At 37.4% G+C, this 14,241-nt stretch overlaps 1 protein-coding gene across 1 annotated transcript in view; it reads left to right on the plus strand.

Annotated features, from left to right (window-relative positions):
• LOC149248267 (small ribosomal subunit protein eS25-like) overlaps nucleotides 1–8,494 on the plus strand; it is a 28,133-nt gene extending 19,639 nt beyond the window's left edge. Inside the window, exon 2 of the mRNA XM_089456022.1 lies at nucleotides 8,277–8,494. Coding sequence (XP_089312148.1) covers nucleotides 8,277–8,390 — 114 coding nt within the window. The 3' untranslated portion in view covers nucleotides 8,391–8,494. The remainder of the gene's footprint in view (nucleotides 1–8,276) is intronic.
• Nucleotides 8,495–14,241: the final 5,747 nt, after the last annotated feature.

Consider the following 14,241-nt stretch of genomic DNA (forward strand, 5'->3'; position numbering starts at 1 on the left):
CCACAAATATCCAACATTCTGTCCGATCCTGATCTTCCTTGGTAGCACAAACCATAATCATTAGTGCCACACAAATCCCTGAAAACCCGCTTCACTGTTGTCCAATGCTCCTTTCCTGGTTTTGACATAAACCTGCTCAATACTCCCACTGCATGTGTAATGTCTGGTCTAGTACAGACCATTGCATACATCAGGCTACCGACTGCACTTGCATATGGAACATGGGACATGTCCTCTTCCTCTTCTTGTGTCTTAGAACATTGTTCAGCAGATAACCTCACACCTACATGAATAGGAACCTTCACCGATTTACTATCTTGTATATTAAACCTCCGTAGTATTGTCTCGACATACTTCCTCTGGTTTAACCAGAGCTTCCTCTTTGCCCGATCTCTTTTAATTTCCATGCCCAAAATATAGTTTGCAGCATCAAGATATTTCATGTCGAATTTGGAGGACAATTGGGTCTTCAAATCCTGGATAATTTCTTTGTCATTTCCAACCAGCAACATATCATTTACATACAAGACCAGATAAATAACACAGTCACCAATTAATTTAAAATACACACAATGATCTTCCTTGCTTCTGGTGAAGCTAAGTCCCCGTATAAATGTATCAAATTTCTCATACCACATCCTTGGTGACTGTTTTAACCCATACAGAGACTTCTTTAACTTGCATACCAGTTCTTTTTTACCCTTCACCGCAAAGCCTTCAGGTTGCTTCATGTAGATCTCCTCTTCCAGATCCCCGTGAAAAAATGCTATCTTCACATCCATATGTTCTACCTCAAAATCAAAAGCAACAGCAACAGATAAAAGTAATCTAATAGAAGCCACCTTAGCAACAGGGGAAAAAATATCACCAAAATCAATTCCCGGCACCTGGGAATAACCTTTTGTTACCAACCAAGCTTTGTATTTCTCCACTTTTCCTTCTGCATTTGTCTTATTTTTGAACACCCATTTGCTGCCAATGGGTTTCCTTCCAGCTGGCAACTCCACCAGATCCCAAGCCTCATTTTTGTGCAAAGATGCCATTTCATCAACCATGGCCTCTTTTCAGAGTTTTCCATCCTATGAATCTACTATTTCCTTCACAGTTCTGGGATCATCGTCAATAATAGATAAAGAAAAATTTGAACAGAAAGTAGATGGAATATACCTTTTAGGATGCCTTCTTTCTTGAACTGATCTTCTTACAGCCGGAGTTTGTGGCTCTTCATCTTCTTATTCCTCCTTTGCTGTGGAGTTTGGTTCTTCCTCCTTTAGCTCAAACTCTATCTTCTTAGGTTCCTTTGGCTGGACTTCATGTTTAATAACATCTTTCACCTCTCTTAACACCACATCTTGGTTGTACATAACCTTCCTTGTTACTGGGTTCCAAAGTTTATAACCCTTTAAACCATCCTTATACCCAATAAAGATGCACTTTTCAGATTTATTATCCAACTTGGTTATTTTCTCCTTTGAAACATGTACATATGCATCACATTCAAATACCCTTATATGTGAAAGAGAGGGTTTCATACCAGTCCATACCTCTTGTGGAGTCTTATCCTCTAACGCTGATGAAGGTGACATGTTGACCAGGTAACATGCAGTATCCACTGCTTCTACCCAGAATTCCTATCTTGACCTGGCACCACCGAGCATGCTTCTTGCCCTTTCCATCAATGTCTTATTCATTCTTTCTGCAACTCCATTTTGTTGAGGTGTATATGGAGTAGTCTTCTACCGTGCTATACCACACTTCTTACATAATTCTTCAAATTCCTTACTGCAAAACTCTCCACCATTATCTATCCTCAGCACCTTTATCTTCTTCTCTGTTTGATTTTCCACGATAGCCTTAAATTCTTTAAACTTGTCAAAGACTTCAAATTTCTTCTTAAGGAAATATATCCATGTATTCCTCGAGAAGTCATCTATAAATGATACATAGTACATAGACTTACCCGGTGATGGAACCTTCACAGGTCCAAACACATCACTGTGCGCAAGCTCTAATATTCGTTTTGCCCTCTTACTACCACAGGGGAAACTCACCCGATTCTGCTTCCCATATACACAATTTTCACAAAAATCAAAATCCAGAGAGCTATTACTCATACCTTCTACCATACCTTTACCATGAAGTATTTGAAGGCCCTTCTCTCTAATATGTCCAAGCCTTTGATGCCACAGCATGGTCTTCTCTCCAGAGACCACTAGATTTTCTACTCCACTTTCAAGAACCAGAGAACTATTGTACCCATCAATAACAGTGCTACCTTGCAGCTTGTACAGAGTTCCAATCCGAACTCCCCGCATCAATACCAGTGCTCCCCGAACCATCTTGTAGGTATCCTTCTCGAACACTGTTTTTACACCTGTATCATCCAACTTGCTTATAAAAATCATATTTCTGGCCAATGCAGGAATATGCAGAACACTTGGAAGTGTTCAAACCCTTCCACCTTGCAACTTCAACTTTACTTTTCCGCAACCAATGATTCTAGCCTTCCTAGCATCCCCTAAGAAGACATCACCACCATGGTATTTCTCATACTCGCAGAACCACTCTCTATGGGAGTGAAGTGAAAGGATGCACTTCATTCAATCAACCATGCCTCGTGATCTATATGTGTACTTGAAGAAACCAAGTCCACATCCCCACCTTCATCTAAAGTGGTTTTCGCCTTTACAAAAGGAGCATCATCAGATCCCTTTCCTTTATCAGGAGCTTTAGATTTACAGTCCCTTTTATAGTGCCCTTCCTTTCCGCATTTCCAGCACACCACCTTTACAGGTTTTCCTATAGATTTAGATCTCCCTCTAGATTTAGATCTCCCACTCGATGACTTATTTTTGTTTCTGTTCTGGGACCATCCTCGTATAGACAAGGCATCACCATTCTGGCTCGCTATATTTTTCCATCTCATCTCCTCTGTCAGCAAGGATGAGACTATTTCATCAAAATGCAAGGCAGTTGCATTGCTACCTATTGCAATAACTAGACTATCCCACGAATCTAGTAGAGAACACAACAAACTGATGCACTTATCTTCACCTAAAATTTTAATATCAACAGATGCTAACTGACTTACCACAGTATTAAACGCATTCAGATGCTCTGTCACTAGGTCTCCATCTTTCATCCTCAGGTTATACAGCTTTTTCCGTAGGAATAGTTTATTCACCAAAGACTTAGATTGGTACAAAGTCCCTAACTTGTCTCACAAAGCCTTTGCCATAGCTTCCCCTCATACATTCAGCAATACTGAATCTGAGACACACAATCGTATTGTGCTCTTTGCCTTCTGATCCAACTTCTTCCATTCTTCATCGGTCACTCCCGTTGGTTTAGTACCCGGATCTACCGCGATCCACTGATCTTTATCCACCAACAGATCCTACATCTTGAGTTTCCACAACTCAAAACTTTGACCATTAAATTTCTCGATCTCTATTTTTCCACTGCTCGCCATCTTCTTTCACCACTAGAATCGATCTTGCAGATCTCCCACTGAACAGGGTCTACCACAGGCTCGAGCAAAACCCCTCAGCAACAAAGGCGTCCCCTTGAAGCCAAAACTGCTCTGATACCGAATGTAGGTTTTAACCCTGTACAGAAATTACCTGCATACGAATTCTAAAACATAGAAAAATAAACAATGTGAGAGCATAACACATAAAACACATATACACAGAGATTTTCCCCTAGATACCAAAACTGAGACCACCAGCTTTATTTTTCATTATGTTCCTTTCAATGTTACAATAAATATTTATACATGCCGAAGCATCCAATACCATGGACCAAAAACCATCGTGTTCAATACCATGGACCGAAAACCATCGCGTCCAAAAAACATGTGCGAAAATCACGCACAAAACCATAGGTGGGTCCACCCAACCTAACATAGCGTCCAAAACCAAAATTTATATGTGAAAGAGAGGGTTTCATACCAGTCCATACCTCTTGTGGAGTCTTATCCTTCAACGCTGATGAAGGTGACATGTTGACCAGGTAACATGCAGTATCCATTGTTTCTACCCAGAATTCTTGTCCTAACCTGGCACCACTGAGCATGCTTCTTACCCTTTCCATCAACGTCTTATTCATTCTTTCTGCAACTCCATTTTGCTGAAGTGTATATGGAGTAGTCTTCTGTCGTGCTATACCACACTTCTTACAGAATTCTTCAAATTCCTTACTGCAAAACTCTCCACCATTATCTGTCCTCAGCACCTTTATCTTCTTCTCTGTCTGATTTTCCACGAGAGCCTTAAATTCTTTAAACCTATCAAAGGCTTTAGATTTCTTCTTAAGGAAATATATCCATGTATTCCTTGAGAAGTCATCTATAAATTATACATAGTACACAGACTTACCCGGTGATGGAACCTTCACAGGTCCAAACACATCACTGTGCACAAGCTCTAATATCTGTTTCACCATCTTACTACCACAGGGGAAACTCACCCGATTCTGCTTCCCATATACACAATTTTCACAAAAATCAAAATTCAGAGAGCTATTACTCATACCTTCTACCATACCTTTACCATGAAGTATTTGAAGGCCCTTCTCTCCAATATGTCCAAGCCTTTGATGCCACAACATGGTCTTCTCTCCAAAGACCACTAGATTTTCTACTCCACTTTCAGGAACCAGAGAACTATTGCACCCATCAATAACAATGCTACCTTGCATCTTGTACAGAGTTCCAATCCGAACTCCCCGCATCAATATCAGTACTCCCCAAACCATCTTGCAGGTATCCTTCTCGAACACTGTTTTTACACCTGTGTCATCCAACTTGCTTACAGAAATCAAATTTCTGACCAATGCAGGAATATGTAGAACACTTGGAAGTGTTCAAACCCTTCCACTTTGCAACTTCAACTTTACCTTTCCGCAACCAATGATTCTAGCCTTCCTATCATCCCCTAAGAAGACATCACCACCATCGTATTTCTCATACTCGCAGAACCACTCTCTATGGGAGTGAAGTGAAAGGATGCACTTGAGTTAATCAACCATGCCTCGTGATCTATATGTGTACTTGAAGAAGCCAAGTACACATCCCCACCTTCATCTGAAGTGGTTTTCGCCTCTACAGAAGGAGTATCATCAGATCCCTTTCCTTTATCAGGAGCTTTAGATTTACAGTCCCTTTTATAGTGCCCTTCCTTTCCGCATTTCCAGCACACCACCTTTACAGGATTTCCTAGAGATTTAGATCTCCCTCTAGATTTAGATCTCCCACTCAATGACTTATTTTCATTTCTGTTCTGGGACCGTCCTCATACAGACAAGGCATCACCATTTTGGCTCTTTGTATTTTTTCGTCTCATCTCTTCCGTCAGCAAGGATGAGACTATTTCATCAAAATGCAAGGCAGTTGCATTGCTACCTATTGCAATAACCAGACTATCCCACGAATCTGATCGAGAACACAACAAACTGATGCACTTATCTTCATCTAAAATTTTAATATCAACAGATGCTAATTGACTTACCACAATATTAAACGCATTCAAATGCTCTGTCACCGAGTCTCCATCTTTCATCCTCAGGTTATACAGCTTTTTCCGCAGGAAGAGTTTATTCACCAAAGACTTAGATTGGTACAAAGTCCCTAACTTGTCCCACAAAGCCTTTTCCGTAGCTTCCCCTAATACATTTAGCAATACTGAATCTGAGACACACAATCGTATTGTGCTCTTTGCCTTCTGATCCAACTTCTTCCATTCTTCATTGGTCACTCTCGTTGGTTTAGTACCCGGATCTACCGCGATCCACTGATCTTTATCCACCAACAGATCCTACATCTTGAGTTTCCACAACTCAAAACTTTGACTATTAAATTTCTTGATCTCTATTTTTCCACTGCTCGCCATCTTCTTTCACCACTAGAATCGATCTTGCAGATCTCCCACTGAACAGGGTCTACCACAGGCTCGAGCAAAACCCCTCAACAACAAAGGCGTCCCCTTGAAGCCAAAATTGCTCTGATACCAAATGTAAGTTTTAACCCTGTACAGAAATTACCTGCATATGAATTCTAAAACACAGAAAAATAAACAATGTGAGAGCATAACACATAAAACACATATACACATAGATTTTCCCCCGAATCTCAAAACCGAGACTACGAGCTTGATTTTTCATTATGTTCATTTCAATGTTACAATACATATTTATACATGTGGAAGCATCCAATACCATGGACCAAAAACCATCGCATTCAATACCATGGACCGAAAACCATCACGTCCAAAAAACATGTGCGAAAATCACGCACAAAACCATAGGTGGGTCCGCCCAACCTAACATAGGGTCCAAAACCAAAATTTTCCGGGGCGCTGCCCCGAACCCCATAAAGTGGGGTTACGAGTGCCTCTCAAACCCCCTGTTAACTACGTGGAAAGAATATAACACAACCCAACAGAGTGAGGATGTTGTGATGATTGCTTGAATTCAAACTTTGCCCCCATGATATGGAAATTATGTGATGTAGCTTGCATTTGCAGACCTGCGTGAAATAAAGAATATCATGCAAGTGGAGAACATCAGGAACTTTGTCAAAAGCTAATCTCGATTGGAAGGAATAGCTGGAACTAGTCCACCCTAACCATTGAAACACAGTGAATGATAGAATCGTTTAGATATTGGAGAAAATCATTGTCCTCTTTTTGAGGCTTGCATCCTGCACATTACCAGTGTTTTCTTTTTGTGAGGAAACATTCAAATGGACTTTCAAAGTGGAAATGGATTTGGGTACAAATATGTTCCTACAGATTTGGGTTTGGTCTAATGATTGGCAATGGGCATGCTTTTGCATGAGCGTCAGTTATAAGCTTGATGGATGAGTCTCTTATGCAGATGAAGGCATTTTCTGTTATTGATTTATTTTTAACCCACCAATACTATTTTGTTATGTTCTGAACACCTCATTAATTCAGTGCATCCTATGCTACAGAGGTTTTCTAATAATTTTTAATTATAAAATTTGTAAGGCATCTTCGTTGTATTCTCTAGCTCCTACATATCCCGAATCTTTCATGCTTGGTAAGTTGGCAACAATAATGTCGGGGAATGCTATTTCAATTTCTTCGGAGGTCATCTGTTAGGGGCAACTTGCAGTAGCAGCATGAATGATAATAATTACAATTTTTACAAGGTGTATACCCTGCATTGTTATTTATTTATTCACAAGCTCTATAAATTTGCTCATGTTTCTGATGCTTTGTGCTAATATGCTGCACTGAGTTTGTAGAAGTCTTGTTAATTCATGTTTTTTTTTTATTAGACAACGAAAATGGCATATGAGTTGAGACCAAGCTGGACAACCTAGTTTGAACAATATCTGTTCGGGGCAACTTGCAGTAGCAGCATGAATGACAATAATTACAATTTTTATAAGGTTTATACCCCGCATTGTTATTTATTTATTTGCAAGCTCTATAAATTTGCTCATGTTTCTGATGCTTTATGCTAATATGCTGCACTGAGCTTGTAGAAGTCTTGTTAATTCATGTTTTTTTTATTAGACAACGAAAATGGCATATGGGTTGAGACCAAGCTGGACAACCTCGTTTGAACAATAACGCCGCTCATAAAAATATGTTTGGCCTAAAAATGTAACCTTAGTTGAGGTATTACTGGTGTCTTGTAAACAAAGGGTAAAAGCTAGAATAAAAACTTCATTGGTTTCTTCATAGTCCTATAGGAATCACTTGTATGGTGAAAATAATGGAAATAACATGAAATAAAGTTTTCTGTGAATTAGACCATAGCGTGTATAACAGATTTGGGGGCTTGTCCCCTTGAAATGAAAGTTGGCAAAAAAAAACATCCTCATCCTTTTCTTCAATATGATAATTGGTCTTGAAAATTTAGCAGCGGAGTAACATAGTGAATAATAGGCATGCCTGTCTCTTCTTTAAGCCCTCTTTGTTTGACCTAGCTTTTCAAGAGATTGACTTTTCGATATAACAATGCTTTTAAGATTATTGTATTTTTACTTGTTATTTTAACGTTTAAGCTAGTTCCATATCCCTGAAACGGTCCCAAGTTTATGCCCTTGGAAAACATGATAATATAGCATGTGCTCATGCACACACCTTGTCATCTCCAATACAATATCTTTCCCTTTTACTGTCATTCTTCTGAAGTTGGTCAATTTAATCATGAAAAACAAGTGAGTTGTTCTTTTCGATGAATATGACTGGAGATAAGTATGTAGTTCTTATTAATTCTTCATGTGTTCTTTAATTTTTCAGATTAATGGTTCACTTTCCAGAAAGGCTATCAAGGATCTGATGGCACGAGGTTCAATCAGGATGATTTCTGCTCACTCAAGTCAGCAGATTTACACCAGAGCAACTAACACATGAAGCACATTTTTTTTTAATGTTTTTGTATGGCAGTTGGCATTGGTAATTTTTAAAGCGGACATATAAGTCACAGTTTGTAGTTCAAATGTGCCATCTCTTAGGTTAGCGAGACAAAAGTGTAGACAATATTTGCCAAATACCTTAAATTCGGACGAGTGCTTTTCATGTTTTTTTAAGCATGGCTGTTCTTGATGCAGTTATTTTAAATATTTCATTAAGATTAAATTGTTTAATTTCATCTGTGGGATGCAATTTTTCCTTGTGAAATTTTCCTTGTTTCTGTATTTCACGGAGTCATGTATTCTATTGATCTAATGTTTTAGAGGTTTGCTTACATAATTAGCTATGGAAATGGAGTATATTTATTTGGTTTCACCATAGCCTCTTTCTTGTTTATCCATGTCAAAACGATTTAAACCTTTTATTGGCCATGCTTATAAGGTGTCATGTCACTCTGGATAGTGGAATGTATGACACAATGCTTATAAGGTGTCACGTCACTCTGGACAGTGGAATGTATGACACAATTGCCGGTAGTGGAAAATAGGCAATAGTTTTGTAGCATATGCATTAATATGATTACCTCCCCTGCACACTGGAAACACGAGATCACGAGATTTTTTTTTTTAGAGACATTTGACCATGCCTTTATGATTTTACCTTCTGTATTACTCACTAGATTCCTAGATTTTTCAAAAACATTTGACAATATGCATTTTTAGTTGCAATGTTCTGTGTTTTTGTGGGGATTAATAAAGTTCGGCCATGGGTCATGTCCAAGAATAACACTTAAATAGGGCGGGGAATTGAATCAGTGATTTCACCTCTAAGAGTGTCTTAACAGTGCATCTGATCACTCTCTATAGAGGGTTGACAATATGCATTTTTAGTTTCAATGTTGTGTGTTTTTTGTTGTCGGGATTAATAAAGTTTGGCCCTTGTTCATGCCCAAAAATAACTCAAATAGGGCAGGGAATTGAATCAGTGATTTAACATCTAGGAGTGCCTTAACAGTGCACCTGATCACTGTCTATCCAAAACCATATAGACCTTTTTAGTTGCAATGTTACACTACATAACAAAGTGGCTATTAAAATGACATCCTCTTCCCCTCCACGAGAAGATAAAGCCCTTGCAAATTTTTGCACATAAAATAGCCATTGTATGTTTCTAGAAATGCCTGATGTTACCTGATTATTTGCTCTTTGTATTATTCAGAACGAGATTGGTTTTGACAACATATCAAAACTAGAAAACAGGATTATCTTCTAGTTATGATGCACTGATATTCACTGTTTTAGGAAAATCCTATTCCCTGATGTTTAAGCATGGTTTCCTTTTTGTTTAAAATTATGTTTTCTACATGCAGATGGATTCTTTTCTTTCTATATTTGCTTCACAGGATTTATATTCACTGTTTTAGGAAAATCCTATCCCCTGATGTTTAAGCATGGTTTCATTTTTGTTTAAAATTATGATTTCTACACGCAGATGGAGTCTTTTCTTTCTGTATTTGCTTCACAGGATTTTCTACTGATTTTAGTACGTTCGAACTTGTGAACTTTCATTGTTCAATTTCAACAAACCTCTTAATTTAATAAAACGAGAACACGAAAATAGTTCATTAAGATGGCATCCTAACCTCCTAATTTAATAAAACGAGAACATGAGAACCTAGTTCATTAATGATATGGTACTTGTTTATTTGATCTCGATGAGAGGTTAGGTCGGGAAATGCTATTTCCAACTTTATAGCAAAGTTAATGCGGTCTGACATGGCCGCTGGATAGCTCGATATAACACGTCGTTTTTTTTCCTTAGTCATCACCGCACGCATGTTACATCTGGGTATCGAGTGACCATATCAAGACGCATTAACTTTGCTATAAGATTGGATATAAAAGTCGCAGTTAGGTCTTGCAAATATTTGCATGTAGCAATAGCCAATGTATGTTGTAAGCATACCAGATGTTCTCGTATTATATTCCATGTATTGATTATATTGTTGTATTATTGAGAACGAGATAGATTTAGTACGAAATGTTTATACATGTATTTTTTAGCTGGCAAGTTAGTACAGAGTATGCATTGAGAAAATATTTCGAACATAAGTGAAGATGTTTTTTTTATTGAAATGTATTTTTCTTTTCTTTTTCTTTCTTCGAAAGGAACATCTGAAAAATGTTTTTCATCATTGTGGGGACTTTAATTGCTGATTTTGTAGGGCGTTTCAAGGTTTTCTTTTTGTTATTTATTCGAAAGTTATTTTATTTAGATGTCCGAAGTAACGATTAGAATATTGTGTCTGGTACGTATAAAGCCGTTTCTTCATTCTTATTTTAGCTTTAAATTAGATATATATATCCAGTTTTGGATAGCGATTTTGGTATTGGAAGTAACGTTAGTGAATTATAAAAGGATATTGAGTAAATGGAGAAATGATATACATATCCAGTTTTGGATAGTGATTTTGGTATGGGAAGTAATTCTACGTAGAATTATAAAAGGAGATTCAGTAAATGGAGAAATGGTTTTTAAATGTGGTTTTATATAGATTTTAATAATTAACCAAACAATTAATTTGATAAATTCTTGACTAAATTATTTGCAAATAGACATAATTTTGTAGACATACTATTAAAATAATATTACATCTAAAGTTAGGCCAATTCTGCAAAAAAGAATTGCAAATATTACAAGGGTGCTTACCTCAATTTGAAGATTAAAGGTACTTTTCATTTTTGTAAATTTGAAGATGAAATCAAAATGGTTAAATATAAATAAAGTTTTTTGAGCTCCACTTATTGGGTCTATAGAATAGAATACAAGGTGATGTGATGTTTTGTTAAGGTCTTCTATGATGTGAAGTTTTGTTAAGGTATTCTGTAATGTGAAGGTTACTAGTTTGAATTTTCATGGGTAAACATATAGCCATTTTAAAGGTTGGTGGGGTTGGTGTGGCCTAGAGCTGGTGAGATCCTCGGAGGATTTTGAAGGCTTAGATGCTCTTGGGTTGTGGTTTTTCAAGCCAAAGGTTAAGCGTGTAATCATTTGAGGATTCATAGAACTTAGCAAACAATTTTCTTTTCATGAGCTCCATAAAGTAATGGATATTTTTTAAAACATTTTCGGATAATAGAATTTGTTATCACATCTCCATTTAATGGATATTTTTTAAAACATCTTTGGATAAAAGAATTTGTTATCACATCTCATTTAATGGATTTTTTTAAAACATCTTTGGATAAAAGAATTTGTTATCACATCTCATTTTAAGGAAAAGTTGTGGTAGGTCGAATTTTAAAGAGAAATTGTGGTGTGATAAAATAAATAATGAAAATACTATCAAGTAAGAAAAAATCCCAAGGGGGGTGAGGCAATTTTTAAACAACTCTTTTAAGCACTGAGATTAACTAACTTGGCATTTTTGTGATATGTTTTTTTTGTAAGCAAACAGATCTTTATATTACCAAAATTTTACATAAAGTGGAGCTTGTGATGAATTGGTGAAGCTTGTGTTTATGATGAAGAAATGTTTGCAAAATATCTATCTTATCTTGTAGTAGACATAGGAGATGATGAAATATGTAACTAGGTTTGGTTTTCATAATATGTAATGTGCTTTTGATTATTGAATATTGTAAAAGAAAAGGGAAAAATCTATTATTATTATTATTATTATTATTATGAATATTATTATTATTTTTTGTAGCATGGGCTTCATGTTCAATGTTAATTTATTTTAGGTCAAACACCCATTGAGTGTTTTTAGGTTTTGTCATAAGAGTCAAGAAATCAAAGAGTCATTGTCATATGCAAAGATCCCATTGGGCATTTTGTAACATGTCAATATAATTATTTTTGAATCTAAAGTGTCAAATTACTCCTCCAAGACCAAGTGGGCTTGGCAGTAGAGAAGTCGGCGTAATTATGGTAGTTTCTACTCTTGGAAGGGCTACATATAAGAGACCATTTGATCTCATTTGGAGCATTCATCACACACACGTCAAGCAAGCGAAGGATAAGAAGAAAGAAGGAAAGGGAAAGGATTAGAAGGAAGAAAGATGTCGTGAAGGAAGGCTAGGGTTTTTGCAGCATCAACGCTGAAGCTTTCAAGTTGCAAGGTAAGGGTCGAAATTGATAGAAGAGAGGTCAATTTGGTCACCTACAAGCATTAGAACAGGAAGCAACCCAAGTGAAGGAGGAAGACTTAAAAGCCTTAATTCTCCCACACATGCAAAAATTGCAATAGTTTCCGAGGGTCAAATATTTCAGCCTTGTAGTGAGCGCTGAAATATGAAGTTGGGGGTTGAAGATTTTGCAATTGGAAGAGATTTGACTTGGTAAAAAGAAACACATATTCTAGAAGGTTTGACTTGGTCTTGGAAGGGTCTTAATCTTGGTTTAGAAGAGGTCTTGAAATTTGTCATTTGAAGAATCTATAGGAAGTAGAGAGATTTTCGCGAATTTTCCTCTCTATGTGAGGTTTTGGCCTTAGCTAGCACAACCTACATCTTGCGTCCTTGTGTATTATTGATATTCATGTTTTGGTAATTGTTTGATGATAAGAACAACATAAGAATAAGAGAAGAAGAAACTAATAATAAAGAAAAATAAAAGAACATCACAAGAAATTATCGAGTTTAAGAGAAATCACTTTAACTGTAGCCCATTCTGATAGCAATTTAAAATAGTTCAAAATCGTGCCAGAATAAAAAGTGCAGATACTATGATGTCTGAGATCACTGAAATAGCTATGAAAACTAAGAGAATACAGAGGTTGGGTGAGCCTTTCGTGGAAGTAGTTAAGAGGCTTGGCAAGTTTGAACCTTGGCTAAATCATGCTGGGGCTGGTTGCTTGGAGCTTGATCATTTTGGAGTTGGTCATGCTTGGCCTTATTCTTCTTTGCTTGGTCTTGTAGGGCAAGGTGTTGGAAGGGTTCGTCGTATCCTTCAGGCCAAGGAGGGTGCTTCTATTCAACCATTGCTTTGTCTATATAGAGGTTTGTCTCTTGTTGAGAGGTTTCAACTTTGGTGGTATGAGCAATGCAAATATGGTTGACTTCCTTGGCCTCTTACCTCTTATAGTTTGGGGAGCCTTTGTTGCCTTTAGGCCCTTGTTTTTTTCATCATTTGTTGGACGATTACGGTTGGATAGGGTGAATTTATGGAGAGAGGAAGATTCAGCTCTAGAGTTTTATGAAGAGTTGGTGGACACTAGAGTTGGTAGGAAGGGAGAAAACAAAATCCCCATCGATTGAGAGAGATTTCCCTACGCTCCTTCTCCTCCATGGCAACTACTAGGCAGCGAATGTGCATCAATATATCCTTGTCAAACTGCTCTTCCTCTTGGCCACGCCAGGTATAGGGAGAGGTGGATGCTCACACCCTTTGCCACCTCTCTTGGCTCTGTCTCATTCTCAGACCATAGTTTATTACCTGTGAAGGTGTGTCATTATAAGCTTTCTACATCAAAGCTTTTTCGTTCTGTATCCCTCAACCTTGCCACCCTCGCTGAAGCTAGACACCTAGGTAGAGTTGAATGTTTGAGGGAATGTGTGAACTGCTGCGGAATTGAGATAAATATGGAGATATCGTTCCATACGGAGTAATGGTTCAAGATGCCATTATGCATCCTTCTCTGGGAAGTAATGAATGAGATCGGTGGTGCATGGCCGTCACCCAGTCTTAAGTTTTAATGGAATGAGGACTGAAATGAACCTCGAGTTGCATATGGACACATAGATCTAGGAGCATTTTTGTGATATTAAGAAAGCAGAGGATGAACAAATTATATTTAGGATGTTTTGCATATGTTTACTTTAAATTTGACTTTGAAAATTTTTGTGAT

Source organism: Pinus tabuliformis, chromosome 7, assembly GCF_031772625.1.
Source record: "Pinus tabuliformis cultivar Carrire ecotype Pingquan chromosome 7, CPIR1, whole genome shotgun sequence".
NCBI lineage: Eukaryota > Viridiplantae > Streptophyta > Pinopsida > Pinales > Pinaceae > Pinus > Pinus tabuliformis.